Source organism: Crinia signifera, chromosome 2 (assembly GCF_055691185.1).
Source record: "Crinia signifera chromosome 2, ASM5569118v1, whole genome shotgun sequence".
NCBI classification, from domain to species: domain Eukaryota; kingdom Metazoa; phylum Chordata; class Amphibia; order Anura; family Myobatrachidae; genus Crinia; species Crinia signifera.
In genome coordinates, this window is record NC_139218.1 from 350,424,837 (window position 1) to 350,442,377 (window position 17,541).

General features: G+C 42.4%; 1 protein-coding gene across 1 annotated transcript in view; it reads left to right on the plus strand.

The window, feature by feature from the left end:
• The first annotated feature begins 264 nt into the window (after positions 1–264).
• LHFPL6 (LHFPL tetraspan subfamily member 6) overlaps positions 265–17,541 on the plus strand; it is a 143,191-nt gene continuing 125,914 nt past the window's right edge. Inside the window, exons 1-2 of the mRNA XM_083169747.1 lie at positions 265–627; positions 3,701–4,238. Of these exons, the coding sequence (XP_083025873.1) occupies positions 3,854–4,238 (385 nt within the window). The 5' untranslated portion in view covers positions 265–627; positions 3,701–3,853. The remainder of the gene's footprint in view (positions 628–3,700; positions 4,239–17,541) is intronic.

Genomic DNA, 17,541 nt, shown 5'->3' on the forward strand with positions numbered 1-17,541 from the left:
ATTGTATTGCTCTGCAACTGTGCGGCTCCGGGCACTCCAGCTAATGTATTACATCCAGTCCTACAGTAGCGCTGCCCTCCTCTGTATACACAGCACACAGAGCTAACGGGGATGATGGGGAGAGTAGTAGCAGCGGGACTGCAGCTGTTCTGAGCCCCCTCCCCATTCCCTCTGCTCTCCACAGCCTCTGCTGGTAACTTGCTGTAGGGATCGTGGGCAGGGTTAGTGGGAGGGATTTCTCCACGATGGATGGTTCCCCTGTGAGTTTGACACGAGTATTCCTCCCTCCTCCCCCCTGCTCCTCTCTCTCTCTCTCAGTCTTCAGGAATGTATTAATAACATTTCCTCTGTAGGATCTCTGTGGGAGCAGGGGGAGAGAGAGCCAAGTGTCTGAGAGTGTTCTGCAGGCTTTGCTGCTCCCAGGCTGGGATTCCATAGGGTGAAAGAGATCCGAGGCTGGGATTACATAGGGTGGCGGACTCGTGTCTGTCTGTGCAGCTCTCCCTGCTGGGGACAATCCACAGAGATCGCGATCTACAACCACCCTGGACTTGTGCGACCAGGCAGAGCTCCAGCCAGTTCTGTCCTCACTTCTGGAGATGTAGACCCTGAATGTGTCCAATTGGGGTAGGTTGCTGCACCCTAGAAGTAATGTCCATTCTGTCCAGGATAATCTTCATCTTGTTCCATCTCCTGTATGCATTGGCTGTGACTTGTCACCCACACTGTGCTCCTGCAGTATAGATAAACATTACTTATATTTCTGAAGTTATTTATATAGTGCACACACATTCCTTAGAACTTTACTGAGAACATTTAGTCATTTACATTATAACTGTCCTTGCCTAGTCCACCAGTGTGTTTGATGGTCCATCCTTAAGTGTCCCATTGCATCTCATAAGAAATTTGGGATGCTACTAATGAAACAATCTTTAAAAGAAGTTATTGTTTTATCAGAACAGAAGTAATTGTTTTATCAGAACAGACAGTAGTGTTTGTTTTCTGAGGTTATTTGTACATTAAATGATGAAATACTTGTAAATCGTAGGTAATTAGTTTGTACAAGTAATACAACTGAACTGAAAACTTCCATTTCCCAGTTGAAACAGCATACAAACCTTTGACGTGGATTATCCACTGCTGGTGAACTATAAGTTCCAGCATACACTGCCGAGAAAAGACTGAGTTGATCTAGTTCTACTTTCAGACTGACGCCAAGTTCCAGCAGTGATGGGGTTATTGTCAGTGTCAGCTGGGTCTTGGGATTTGTGCTGCAGAGATTGTCCCAAGTGAGTGAGCTCAGGGATACACAGAGGAGGAGTGAGCGGATCAGGATAACTAGATGAAACAACTGGCATCCAGGCTAGTATGGAGGGAGGATATAGAGCAAATGAGGTATGATGATGAGAGGGCGCAGATAGTTCCTTTTTGTGGAATACAAATGAGAACTACAGTATGGCAGACAGAATCTATGGGATAATATGGTCACAGGTTCCATAGTAGAAGTTCAGTGTCCACTACAGAGACACAGGGCTACAGCCCAAGAGCTTTATACAGCAATAACATCATAATGCTCAGAGTCTTTGAGATAGATATTACTTACGTTTATACATTTTTCTTTAGCATTGACTTATACAGTATATTATACATATATGAACCCTGTAAAGTACATGCACATTTGTACAACCCCCCTTCTAATGCAGAAACCTGTTCTGTAGTACTTGTATCAGTTATTTGTTCTCTCAGCCCATAACCACCCTCAGGGTTGAATATTTCCCAAGTTCTCGTCTCATACACGGCACGGGCTTATACCTACTCATTCTGTGCTGACACGTGACGCCTTGAAAGTGACTTGCAATGATGGGAGTTGTAGTTGAGCTACACAGAAAAAGCTCTTGAGTATAATATATAGGGATACTGTCGACACATGAAATAGGTCAACAGGGTCCGAAGGTTGACACAAGCATTATTTTGGAAAGGTCGACATGAGTTTTTGACCTTTTTTTTTCAAAAACAGATGGTATTTCATACACTACCTCACTACAATGAACCGGTGTCCATGTCGGTTTACTTCGACAAAGACGCAAAAAACACGTGAAAAAATCTTTTCACTGTCGACCTTCACATTGATGACCTATTGCTTGTGTTGACCATACGACTCTGCCGACCTTATTCCTGTTGACATATTTCATGTGTCAACCTAAGCCCCTTCCTACTGTCAACTTTATGACCCATATACGTTATATAAGTGATGGGCAAACTTTAGAGCAATTAAAGTAATGATTGGAGATTTATCAGTCCGTCATCCCTTATAGTGTGTGATGGTCGGCATGACGGCTGCGGTGACATTAGTTGTGTATTCTATCTACTGGCGCAGAGGATGACTGGATTTGAAGCTAGTGCTCAGTTTCAGGAGTTCTAGTAAGTATTGAAACCAGTGTTTCCAATACAGGTATCACATCATAGAATTAGGGCAGCAAGGACGGTATAATGGTTAGCATTACTGCCTCACAGCGCTGAGGTCATGGGTTCCATTCCCACCATGTATATTCTCCCCGTGCTTGTGTGGATTTCCTCCGGGTACTCCGGTTTCCTCCCACAATCCAAAAATAAACTGTTAGGTCTACTGGCAAATTAACCCTAGAATGTCTGTGTGTGCTTGTACATGTGGTAGGGAATATAGATTGTAAGCTCCACTGGGGCAGGGACTGATGTGAATGTTCAACTATTCTCTGTAAAGCGCTGCGGAATATGTGTGCGCTATATAAGAAACTGTTAATAAAATAATAATATAATTATTTACATGCCAATATAACTGAAGGTCTGTGTGTAGTATGTATTTCCTTATCCTAGATTTAGAAAAAGAGTTTTACAAAAAAAAGTTTTTGTTTGTCTACTTCCCCCATTTGGCCTTTGATTATTTGTCATAGGGATGAACTCTTGCTAACAAAGCCAGTTTTTTTTTTAAAGTCTGTGTTCTAAAGCAGTTTTTTCTGTGATACTTGTATGGTTATTGTGCCCATATTGAGTATCCCGGGGGTCACTGTCACTAAATTATATTAACCAATATAACGGTCCGGCCAGTTGTATCCAGCTCTCCTAAAGAGTATTAATGTGCATGCAGCTGACAATTACAGGTTACACATAAGCAAGTATATTTTTATATGAGGAGGACTGATCTGATTGTACTTTATCTTAGAAAATAACAAACCACACCTAAATTGGACATACTGTAAGAAAAAGCTGCTTTTATTAAGTAACTAAGGGGGAAATAAATTATGCTCGGGAGATGTACTGTACTAAGCCTTGGAAATTAATAAAGTGGAGAGAGAGAGATAATCTACCAACTAATCAGCCCCCAACTGTCATTTTTCAGATAGTGGGCCAGATTCTCTAAGCTTCAAAAGTGATAAAATGGAGAGTGATAAACAGCCAGCCAATCAGCTCCTACATGCCCTGTCACAGACTGTGTTTGAAAAATGTCAGACAGGAGCTGATTGGCTGGCTGATCACTCTCTTTTTTATCACTTTTGGAGCTTAGAGAATCTGGCCAACATACTGTAACATGTCAGTTAGGACCGGTTTGTCTGGTTCTTTATCTCTCGCTCCACTTTATCTCTCCCCAAGACATGACATATCTTGCCGCAGTGTGGTTTCATTTGATATCCTGCCTATAACTGTGTGTTTCTTCCTACCTCAGGCATTCCTCCATGAAACAAGTATTGACTACCAATACTGGAAATTAAGCTTCGTAGGATTCTGCCCTATTTGCGGATTCTCCACCACACCATTATCTCTTGGATATCCTTGTTTCATTAACTGTTGATGAAGTTTACCTTGTTGGCAAGACAACATGGCTTCCAGTTTGACATGCACCGGGGTGATCTGGGCTCTTCTGTCTTTCCTTTGTGCAGTAGCATCCTGTGTGGGGTTCTTCATGCCTTATTGGCTTCTGGGTTCTCAGCTGGATAAACCGGTGGCATTCGGCACTTTCCGGAGATGTTCATATCCTGTACGGGATGAAAGCCTCCAGACGACGGTCATGGTTGAACAGTGTGGCCGCTACGCCTCTTTTGAGGCCATTCCAAGCCCCGAGTGGCGGATCTGCACGGTTGTCACTGGACTTGGATGTGGCCTTCTTCTCCTGGTGGCTCTGACTGCTATCATGGGATGTTGTGTATCTGAGCTTATCTCCAGGACTGTTGGAAGAGTGGCTGGTGGGATTCAATTTCTTGGAGGTAAGTGAAATTACATTAATAAAAGTTGTTACCATGATCCTAATACAATTCTAGACTGCTCAGAAACTGTAACCACTCTCGCTCCAACCAAAAGTAAAAACAAGTTGTCTTCTCTGAAGGAGTAATTGGCAGCAGCTGCAAATTTGTATGCAAACATTCCGTAACTATGACACCTAAAGATATTTGAGATATTGTAAAGTTGGGATTGGGAGGGGAAATACTTTAGGTTCTCATTCGCCTCAAACGACAGATAACCTTACAACAATAACATGCACTCCGCTATCTACACAACAAATGTTAGAACAATGGGCCTTATTCTAGTTCACTCTTTCTGACAAAATCCTTCTTAGATGGACAAAACCATGTGCACTGCAGGTGGGGCAGATGTTACTTGTGCAGAGAGAATTAGATTTGGGTGGGGTTTTACTTCAAAGTGAGATCTATATTGCAGTGTAAAAATAAAACAGCCAGTAGTTACCCTGCACAGAAACAAAACCACTCACCCAAATCTAATTATCTCTGCACATTTTACATCTGCCCCCCTGCAGTGCACATGGTTTTGTCCATCTAAGAATGATTTTGTCAGAAAGAGTGAACTAGAATAAGGCCCAATGTTACTGTGAATATTTAAAGTTCTGTGAAGATACATATAGAATAGGCAGATGTAATCAGAATCCCGACGGTCACAATGCTGACAGATCCCCATGATGGGTATTAGGGTTAGTCACTAGAGGGAGGTTTAAGCTAAGGCTGTGTGAGGTGAGGGTTACGTCTAGGCTGCTGGTGCGGTTGGTTAGGGTTCTAAGGGCCCGATGTATCAAATTTCAAATTGTGATAAAACGGAGAGTGATGAACAGCCAGACAATTGGCTCCTAACTGCCATGTTACAGAGGCTGGATTTGAAAAATGACGGGTAGGAGCTGGTTGTTTGTCACACTACACTTTTTGAAGCTTGATCCTAATTCTCTGCATTGTGATGGTTGGGATTCTGACCATTGGGATTTTGACTGCTGGCATTTCATACACAACACAACATAGTCTACAACAGAAGAAGTCCATTATGGCTTTTTTGCCCTTTGATATTGCACCTCCAAGACATGTGGAACCAGTAGTAGCCCAACATAACCGATGGTTGCGTACTGCTGCTTTAGTGATTGGCCAAGAAGACTGGCCAATCACTTCTTGCAAACTCTAGTTGTTTGTTCAGTCAAAACATGTTTAACTTTTTTCAAAAACTGACTGGTAGATTTTAATGGATTTTTTTTGTAAGTATGAAGATGACTTCTTTCCATGCCTCCTACTCGGATATGCCACAACCTGTATGTATAAATATTTCAGTGACATGTAGACAAGACAATGATATACAGTATGTCACTTCTATGTAACTGTTTTATTGATGTGATTGAAGCCTGAATATAAATTTTTGATGAATACTGTGATGAAAGTGCTGGAATATGAATCAAACAAAATTGTATATAGTAAATGAGCACCTGTATACCATAACATTGGAAGTAGCCATTTTCTGAGCCATTTTTTATACATAAAAATTATCTTATTAAAAAAAAAATAAACCCAAACTTTCCAAGCAGGAGAGGTGCGGAGAAAGCTTTCCCTGACATTATCTGGCTGAATGTTGTCTTTCAGAAGTGTGGAATCAGCTATTTGGCACTTCTGCATATGTGTGAGCTCTAAAGCCATGATCACAGGGCATTGCAGTGTAAAAACCGGAGGGGGGGGGGGGGGGGAACCGACCATGTAGTGGGAGAGATCTGGACAAATCGGGAGCATAGGGACTGCTTCGGGGACACACAGCTACTGTGACCCGAAGTACGGCTGCCCTGTGTCTGGCTTCACAGCCAGGGGGCAGCCGGTAATGTGCAAGAGTCGCTACTCACACTTTAGAGATGTGCCTGCAAACCTTTGCGAGCACATCGTGGGGTGGGACCCGGTGTTCAGGGCAGCCTTGCCCCATGCTGGATGGACCCTGGCAGCCTGTTGCCATTGGTTGTAGTTTTGCAAGAATCTTCAAAACTACCAACCACTTCTGAATCAGGCCCATAGTGTGAATCTGCATCCATTATTAATGCGTACTCCAATAACTAATGTATCCAGATGGCTGACCCCAAAATGTCTAGTCTAGGTCTCTATCCCAGTGTGTGCACGTCTTTACCCAATATATCATTTCTCTGATGATCTTACCATTGTGACAGCACATGAAAAAGGTCGACATGGCTTTAGGTCGACATGGTCATAGGTCGACTCAAGCATTAGGTTGACATTGGGAAGGTCGACAGCCAAAAGGTCAACATGGGTTTTTCACCAGGGCGTGGTGGACAAGGTGCACCGATACAGTGTCCATGTTGACATTCGGGACAAAAGAAAAAGTAAAAAACCCATGTCGATCTAATGCTTGTGTCGAACTAAAGCCATGTCTATCTTTTTCATGTGTCGACCTAAGGCCTGCCGACCTTCAGTGGTTGCATGTAGACCTTAGTTTGGTCGACCCAATGACCCATACCCATTGTGACATTTTCCAGGTGGCTACGTTTCCTCAGCATTGGCCAATCTCTGCAGCCGCTGGATGGGCGTGCTGCCTGATCAGCAGTGATAGGCTATGCAGACACTTTGGGAGGAAGCGGAGGTGCTGAGAGGTCCACTGAGATTGGCAGCTGCTAGATAATTTTGCAGCAGTCACCCAGTAGGCATCTCTGACATGGATCCCACAGATGGGACCATGTATGGGAAAGTCCAGCATCTGAGGCAAGTGGTTAATAATTCTGGAAAAAACAATAACATATCACCATATATGTACTCAGTAAAATTATATAGTTACCAGATTCTTCAGAAGCCTATCTAGAAGCCATGAGACCTGCATTTTGTCAGATGTTAGTTAAGTTGAATCATGGTTTGATCTGAATTCACTTTGCTAAAGAGTCTTCTTTTCTTCCCATGTTCCCGCTCACCACTCACATTGATGGGTCTTAGGGGAAGGATCTAGTGTGGAGTAAACTTCTACTATTGAAAATGAGAAATGTGTAATACCGCTTTCAGACCGCACTCTAGACTCGGGTTATTGCCGTGTTCTTGCAGCCCCAACACGGGTCGAGGTTCAGTCTGAAAGGGCCACCTCGGGTCAAGCAACACGGGAGTTCGACCATGGTAATGAACTGGGTTGAACACGGCTCTGACCCGTGTCAAGTGCAGTGTGAACGGGTGCCTGGGTCGAGCGACCTGGGTCCCGTTCACAGTATGGAGGAGGCAGCACTGTCAGCTCCAAGTGCTGCCTCCTCCCAAGCTCCCAGTGACGTGCCACCACTCAGCTCCGCCCCTTGTGACATCACCGACGCGGCAATAAGCTGTGTCGGACATGGAGCTTTCAGACCGCAAATGTCATGTTGCTCTGGGGATGGGACCCGTGTCCTATTCCTAGTTGCGACACGGCATTTGCGGTCTGAAAACAGTATAACAGACAGAAAAGATGTAAGGGCTTTGCTTGCAAGCTTACAATTAATAGTGTCTTTACATTACTAGTCCCATCTTTTATTACTGGTTTAGAAAATTGTTTTAATTTATCCTAGGGTTACAATTCAGTATTCAAACATAGCAAGCAGAGTTACCGCGAGGGGAGGGATAGCTGAAGTGGCAGGCACCACTGGGTGGTCACACCATTAGGCTATTTATATGAACGCTCTCTCGCTGATGCAATATTTTATACATCCTTGCAATGCATTTAATTATCACGTTGCGGATTTGGGTGAATTTATCACATCACATTCCGATCTGAGTGCAGATTATGATAAATATGCCCCTCCAGTTTTGTCTTCTGCAAGTTTAAAAGCTGTAGCATTGAATTGGCATACTATTTACAATGGGCGTCTGCAATTGTACGATAATACAATTTTATCCCAATATCACCCGATTCCAGCGGAATAGAAATCTGGTAATTGGTGAGAGCAAATACCCATCAACCATTTGCTCCCAAACACTGGAAAATGGACAAAAACTGTTGTTCATACAAATTGCCAGATTATTATTTATTAACAGTTTCTTATATAGCGCACACATATTCTGCAGCGCTGTACAGAGAATATTTGAATATGCACATGAGTCCCTGCCCCAGTGTAGCTTGCAATCTATATTCCCTACCACATGCACACACAGACATTAACTTTTGGGTTCATTTTGTTGGAAGCCAATTAACCTACCAGAATATTGTGGGAGGAAACCGGAGTACCCGGAGGAAACCCTGCAAGCACGGGGAGAATATACAAACTCCTCACAGTTAGAGCCATGGTGGGAATCGGACCCATGACTTCAGTGCTGTGAGGCAGTAATGCTAACCAGTACACTGTCCATGCTGCCCCAGATAATTGTATAATGTATGTTCAGGTTTAGAATGGGGCCCTAATACTACTGCCGCCTGTCTGGTGCTGACGCCTCTGTGTTCTACATGCTGCTGAACATGAAATCATGAGAAAAATTGTCTCCTAAAGCAGTAAATGAATGTTGATACCTGTAATGCATTTTATGCTTTTTCAGCAGAAATCTCCACTCCACTAAGTTCTTGTTTATTTCTAACAAGTTCAGGTTTCCAGAGAATAATTTCCATATTCACCTTGGGTTGATAACAGCATAAAATAATAGAGGGTTAAAAATAAACAGGATTTGCATCGGGTTACATTCGTTAAAAAGTCCCAAGAAGGCCTCAAACACCAGTGCTCCTTAAAAACTATTTTATATTGATCTTCACATATTGTTTACCTGTACTATTTAGTATTCATGCTGTACTAATCTGATGTACATAATAGGCTTTTTTTGTAGTGTTTTGACCTTTTCGATGGTGGCTTTCCAATGGTAGCCTCCATCCGATGGCATGTGAATATTGGAAATCCAATGTTTTTAACATTGAGAAGGGCCATGGAGTTCTCAAGACCCATACACACTACACAATGCTGGCCATGGCTGATTATAGTTAATAATATCGGTAAATTATATTATTCCGTGATTTCGGCAGGACTCGCTGAATATGCAGGTCATTGGCTATTTGCTCTGATGAAGCCGGATAACCGGCGAAATGCGCATCAGTTTGATTAGCCGATGATATAGACTGTGTTTGACATGTAGCGTTTGACGCTAAAGTATTAAAGAGGACCGTGTTGTCAGCAGAGAATAGTATAAATTCAATAAATTGTCTATCTAACTTGTACTGCTAAATGATTATGAAGGTGGTGAGGGGATACCTATAATTCCATAGAAGTCTATCAATTTACATCAGCCTGAGAAATTGGAAGGGGCGATCTGCCACACACACATGCTGCACCAAACACGTGTATTTAACTGGTGTGCATGTCAGTATGAGAATATAACTCTTAGGGGCACCGCCACAATATAGATACAACAATATAGCAGGAAACAGTGGCAACCCAGACAGCAATAATCCATATATTCATGATATGTTCACTGGCCTTTCAAAATATTGGTGTATTATATGTGGCAGATAATAGGGACCCTTTACGGCAGATCTGTGGACTAGCGGTCCAGCGGACAGAGATCAGTTTAGTAGTATCAAATAATAGAATCTTTTGAGCTTATCCCTTTAAGCCATACACAGGCCATGCAGACTATCACAGGCTGTATTCAGTAATTTGACACAATTCCTAGACAACATTTACGACTGTTGCAGATTTCATACATTGTTGCAGATTGTACATTTTTTTGCAGATTGTAGAAATTACTACTAATGCTGCTTTCAGAACGCAAAACTGGCTTTGACCAGGTATTTTAAAATGTTTCTAAAAACGGGTCTCTCAGCTAATACCCCTTTCACACACATGTCTTTAAATGGTATTTCAATGCAGTTTTTGTTCCTTCAAAACACTGAACCCGTTTTAACCCATAGAAAACAGTGGATGAAAAAAAAATGGGTCTGAAACGGGTAGGACCCTGCTTTATTACCGTTTAGAAATACCAGTTCAATATAACCGGTAAATTCACTCTGCACATTTCAGACTGCACAAATTACCGTTTTAAAACGGTAAAAAAACGGCTATATAACGGGTAAAAAGTGCGGTCTGAAAGGGGCATTAATCACTCATCACACCCCAAGCAGACACAATTGTATTTACATGCCAACCACGGTCACTCAGTGTGAATCACACCTATAAATGTCATTATACGCCACGGTAGCTAATTAAACGCTCACAGTCTCTCCTATCACGGCTCTACGGTTATTTAACTGTTTTTAAACACATTTTTCTAGTCTTTGTCTGTCATTTTTCTATATTTTAATTGTTTGATTGTGCCACCTCCCACACAATTTGTGGGTGGCTATCACATTTCTAATATTTTCCCATGGGACATAATAAAAGTTAATTTTTATTGTAAACATTATATTTAGTGGAACCATAAATAACCGTTAGAGTGTGCACCCACAAAGTCTTTCTTTTTTCTTCTTTTTTTCATTGGCTATATTAACCTGCATGTTCAGCAGACAGCGAGGCTCATTAACGATGCGCTGGAGCACGCAACATTAATGATAGTGGGCGGGATGCTCTCGGTAAAAACCCCGTTATCAGGGTTTTTACCGCATTTTGATATGCAGGAAAACCGGCACGCTGGGTTTTCGCTGCGGGGGCCATTACCAGCAAAAGCTGGCGATACCCCATAGAAGCCTATCTGCCGCCCCACACCGACCCCCCTCTCCTGTGTCCGGGCAGCACAGTGCTGTGAAATAATTAGCTCCACCTGTGGATCTTTTAAAATGTGTCAATGAGTAATGAATGCACCTATGCACCTGCGGGGTAACCTGGAAAATGTGAACCGTGTGGGGTCCTGAGGACAGCGTTTGAAAACCCCTGTGTTAGAGCATGTGCGATTAGTATCGTTGTGATGGGGGGTGGTAACTGGCAGCGGAGGTTCGAGCATCCTGACCATTGAGTGCATACACTAGGCAATATTGTGAAATATATCGCTCAAATGGTCCTTTCTGAGCGATCTTTCACGCAGTGGTCTCCAACCTGTAGCTCGTGAGCTACCAGTAGCTCATGGTTATAATTTGGGTAGCTCTACTAGCTGCAGTACTGCTAAGTCAGCAGAGATGAAGTGACCTCTGATGAAGTGCAGAATCTGACTCCGGAAGCCACCACAAGCAAAAGGTGAGAAACTGGAAGCTTCAGATGGATCCATTGTCAGTGTCAAATAGCAGACCGGAGTCTGCTTCCGTGACACACAAAGATGCACACCATCAGGAGCCACTGGTGGGAGACAGAGATAAGTGGGAAGGTAGGTGGAAGTCACTGTAAGTTGGAGGGGGAAACTGTTGAAAGTTGGCCAGACAGGTACGCAGACAACACAAAATAAATAACAGATTTTATATTTTTTAGATTTAATACTCTAAAAACTTGTTTTAGTTTTTCAAGAGGCTTCATTTTTTTCCAGTAGCTTACACCCCTATTAAGGTTGGCAACCACTGCTCTAGTGTGAATGGGGCTTAGGCAACATCAGGTACTTGTGTACTAGCACGGCGCCCATCGCATCGCAGAGCATAAGGCATGCGATGCGACGCGATTGGCACCCGATGGTATACAATTTAAAATTGTATACCATTGTATATGGCATACAATGCCATACAATGTGATGCAATGCGATTTTTAAATTGTATAAGCACCCTAATGGGGGCTTACAATGTTAAATGCACCCCCACGCCACCCCCACTATGAACGTAAACCCGAAGCGTGGTGAGTGCAGCGTGCCTGCGAGGGGCGGTGGTATACGTCCTACGACCTTTTCATACCCCCAATATCAACGTCGGCGTGGAGTTGATTTTATATAGTGTGGCGAGCCCTGCGAGGGGACGCGGAATACATGTAAAGTAATACGCGTGTGCTCGCCACGCTTCGGGTTCGGTGGCTCGCTGCGCTCGCCACACTATATAATATCAACTCCACGCCGACGTGGATAGCGGGGGTATGAAAAGGTCGGAAGATGCGTACCGCCACCCCATTAGGGTGCTTATACAATTAAACATTGTATAGGGGGCTTATACAATTTTAAATTGCAGTGCATCGGGTGTATGGCATGCGATGCGATTATATGTTGTGCGACCAAATATCGTGGGCGCCGTGCTAGTACACAAGTACCCAACATCACATTAAAAGTTTTGATTGGTGGAAACCCTGCCTTCATTTCAGGGTGGGCTCCCAACTTCTATAATAATCCTATTTTCATACCTTAGTGATATATCCCCGCTGATGACAGTAGTGACATTACTTCCATTACGTGTATCATAAAATATATCCTCTAAAATCTGTAATAAGGGAATGTCCTATATTTTACTACAAATAACAGGGACACTTTATTATCTATTTGGTTACAACGCTTTAATCACCTGTAATGTCTTATGATTTATGATGTGCTGTACATTTTGTGGTCTAGAAATCACAGTATTATAACTTGTGTATGTGCAGTAAGATGATCTCCATCTACCCAATGGTCATATTAAAATGAATATATTTAAATAAGTGTTACATTGTTTTGTGTGCAGCTTTGCAGACTGTACATTACTGTAAATATTGTTAGATTTATAATATTAGGCTATGTACAGGAATATGTGCTGTGACCCATTTACACTAGAATATGCCATGTAGCAGAAGAGAAATTGGGTCGCATTAGTACAGTATGTATGTATGCATATATTATCTGTGTTATTTATCTGTAGCTGTGGACAAACAGCACAAATATTAATATATGAATTAAGGGCATGTCATTATCTATTACATGGCATAAACTGTCCACGTTATCTAGTTTCATAGTGATGAAAAATAATGCGTTTGTATTTTGCCATTTTGAGTTATGTGGCTATTCAATACTGACCGAAATTTCCGATATCTCCGGGGTTTTTTTAAAGCTGCAATCATTTACACTTCAAAATCAAACTGGTTTTGCAGTGTAAATGATTGCCGCTTTAAAAAAACTGGAGATTTCTTACCAAATATCTCACTCTCATGCCATAAAATTTCCTCCAAACCTGCATAGTTGGAAACAGCCGCTACTGTATATTATCCAATTAGCAGCCATTTCCGGCTAAAAATATGTGGATTCGCCAATCCACATCTTTTTTTTTGACTTTCGGAATATTTCTGAAAGTTGGAAGATCAGAAGTGACGTTGAATAGGTCAAATGTAAATTTTACCTGTTGAAAATGGATGATATTTCCGATATTGGGGTCGATCCTATTTGGGTGCAAGGTGCCGTTCCGGTGCTGTTTTAATGCAGGCAACGGCACCTGATTCAGGCTATTCTTGCACCCTTCGCTGGGCTGAATACGCTTAAAATTTGCAGCACTTTGAAGGTGTGAGCACTTTTAAGTGAATTTAGCCCGCTGCAATGTGTGCCCGGTGCACACGGGAATCACCCACACCAAATAGTCAATCTGTTATAAGTTTAATTTTACATATTCTCTGGGACAAGTATTCTGTGCACATTGCCACATAATAAATAGATGATGATACTGAAGATCTTTAGGTGCATTTTACATATTGTGTTAAGATCCTTTTACGCCTTACTCAGGGCTGTAACTACCTGCTAGCCACAGATGCTGAGCGTGGTTACATCATCTGGTTCAGCCATCCACCAGTATTCATTCCTGGGGTCCCACAATTGCTCCAGAGTCAGCTCTTGGTCCAAGCTCACAAAACTGCAGTGATGGTGGGGCCCAGAATGTGCGATGTTGAAGTGCTGCTGAGCGTGTCCTTTACTATGCCATCATTCCATGTATCATGACCTCCTCACATGTTAGATGTATGTATAAATTCATTGTTCAAAGACAAGTGACTTGTACATTATTGTATAGTGACTTTACTCCAAATAGCAGTAGTGATTGCCCCACGGATTCTGCTCGTACTGTGCACATTTCTCTAAATGGAATCTGGCTAGCAAAGTGTAGTAATCGGCCTACATTAGCCAGCCCTCGTATGTAACAATGGAGATTCCAATTAGCACCTCTGAAGGCCTATTTGTTTGGCCAGCTGACATTGTGATGTTGTTGGACTTGCCGTACCACCTGTGTGTTTAGTTAATTTCATAGTCTGTCCAGTGGGGGACAGTCACATGGATAAAGAACATTCAGGTCTCCTAAATTGTGAATTGGGCTCAAATTATCTTATTGGTATTAGAGCCATAGAAAGCATTTGCTACAACAACTCTTGTTTCTATCCTAGGATTAAAAATGCATGGACTATCCCAAAAGTATGTAAAATAAATATTGTTGTAGATAAGGCAATACTGTATTAATAATCCTGAATCTTGTATTATTCCAGATGAAGTTTATATAGCGCCACCATATTACGTAGGACTGCACATTGTGTGAGGGAACCACACAGTGGGGCAGATGTATTAAGCCTTGCGAAGAGATAAAATGGAGATAAAGTGGAAGGAGATAACGCACCAGCCAATCAACTCCCAACTGTCCTATTTCAAACACAGCTGGCTGGTGCATTGTCTCCTTCTATTTTATCTCCAGTTTATCTCTTCGCCAGGCTTAATACATCTGCCCCAATGATACAACCAACAATACAGTGTCAGCAAACAGATGGTAAATATGTCTGTGCTTAGTCAGGGGGATAACCGGAGATACATGATCATAGATAGTCACTGTGACCACTGAAAGTCGACAGGCCTTAGGTCAACATGGGTACAGTCGACAGGGTTGGAAGGTTGACACAAGCATTAGGTCAACAATGGGAAGATTGACATGATTTTTTCACATTTTTGTCCCAAATGTCGACGCATCCTACATGGACACGTTTAAGTGTACCGCGTCCCCTGGCATGACTCGCTGCACTTACCATGCTTTTATTCTCCCACCACACCGTAGTGGATGGGACGTCATGAAATACCGGCCGGTCAGCTCAAAGAAAACGTGAAAAACTCATGTCGACCTTTTAGCTGTCGACCTTCCCATTGTCGACCAAATGGTCATGTTGATCTTCCATCCCTGTCTACCTTCCCATTGTCGACCTAATGCTTGTGTCGACATTTCAACCCTGTCGTCCTTACCCATGTGGATTTATTTCAGGTGTCGGCCTAAGACCTGTCGACTGAGTTACCTTAATAGAGTTGACCTAATGACCGTATCCTGTACACTGTGCATGTGATTGGTCATTACAGGCACAGTGACTGCAGGCAGACTCTGACTATAGAGACTGTGTCTGCTGCAGGCAATTGGTAATTAAAGGCACCGAGCTAGTTACTGACTGCAGGCAGGTAATGATTATACTGTAGGCACTATGGCCATGCATGTGATTGGTCACTATAGGCACAGTGCTGCTACCTAGCTGCAGGCAGACTCTGACCATAAGGACTGTGTCTGCTGCAGGCGATTGGTAATTACAGGCACAGAACTAGTTACTGACTGCAGGCAGGTGGTGACTATACTGTAGGCACTATGGCCATGCATGTGATTGGTCACTATAGGCACAGCGCTGCTACCTAGCTGCAGGCAGACTCTGACCATAAGGACTGTGTCTGCTGCAGGCGATTGGTAATTACAGGCACCGAGCTAGTTACTGACTGCAGGCAGGTAATGCTTATACTGTAGGCACTATGGCCATGCATGTGATTGGTCACTATAGGCACAGCGCTGCTACCTAGCTGCAGGCAGACTCTGACCATAAGGACGGTGTCTGCTACAGGCGATGGGTAATTACAGGCACAGAGCTAGTTACTGACTGCAGGCAGGTAATGATTATACTGTAGGCACTATGGCCATGCATGTGATTGGTCACTATAGGCCCAGCGCTGCTCCCTAGCTGCAGGCAGACTCTGACTGTAGGGACTGCGTCTGCTGCAGGCGATGGGTAATTACAGGCACAGCACTAGTTACTGACTGCAGGCAGGTGGTGACTATACTGTAGGCACTATGCCCATGCATGTGATTGGTCACTATAGGCACAGCACTTCTACCTAGCTGCAGGCAGGCTTCGCCTACAGCACTGCATTGATCATCAGCTCCTTGCTGTTAATAATCAGCACAGTGCTAGTTCCTTACTCTGGCCACATATTTCAGTGCATTACACTTGTGTGTCTGTGCATACTCCAGTATGAAGTGGAACGGGACTAGACTTACATATATCTAGTTTATATAAACATTAGCAGAGAGTAGTAGGTGATGTCAAACCAGATCTGGAAAGACTGCAGCGTTAGTCGCAGAATCAAATATCTTTATTTCTGGAACTCCATTGTAAATGACCAGGATGCCTTAGCACTAACAACTACTGTATGTACTGCTCCAGTGCCAGACACTATCCAAATTCCCAGCCCCAATAACTGCACACTCTCCCAGTTTACACTGGTAATTGAGAACAAATGAGCAGGATGTTGCTAGTGGTTCAGACTTTATAATTGGCAGATCCAGATAATGGATGATCTTTAGATGACAGAATGTTGATACATGTTTCCCTTGGTGAACACACTATACAGACTGCTTACACGACAATGATGAATGGGTGCAGTTTATACAGAATGCACCAAAAATTGCCTGGAAAGCATTAATTATTCATGAATGTTGTCTGAAACGCTTTCTTTTGTGCAACACTCGATTCGCAGTAGTACTGCAGTTGCGACATGTTTTTATATTACATTACAGGTTGAGTATCCCGTATCCAAAATGCTCGGGACCAGGAGAATTTTGGATAACGGATTATTCCGTATTTCGGAATATATTAATATTTCAATTATGTATTTTGAAGTATCTTGCATGTATGCTGTATAAACACATAAAATACACACAAATATATTTTATTACCACATAAAATACACACAAATATATTTTATTTGTTCAAAAAACAAGGTTTCAAAACATGAAACAAAAGTTGTGTACTATCTCAGATATTGAATTTGAATGCCAAGCAATCATTTTCTTGTACATATATAGTGCCAGTTACATATCATGTCCTCAGTAGGGCTGTTACAAATGTCCCCAGTGAGTTTTTAGCAAAAAAAATATTTTTTTTTCACTTTCTGGAATGTGTGGTTTTCGGAATAATTCGGATAACGGATACTCGGATACGGGATACTCAACCTGTATTTACATTTATTAAGCATTTCGGCTTCAATTAATGCACACCAAGGAGCTGTATGAAATGAAGAGCAAGTAACATAAAAACATACAAATTGACAGCAAAAAGTAACCACTTGGCCCCTTTTTACTTTTTTTTTTTTTAACCTTTTGGTAACCTGTACCCTATTTGATCCTTGTTATTTCTGTGTAAAGATATATATATATATATATATATATATATATATA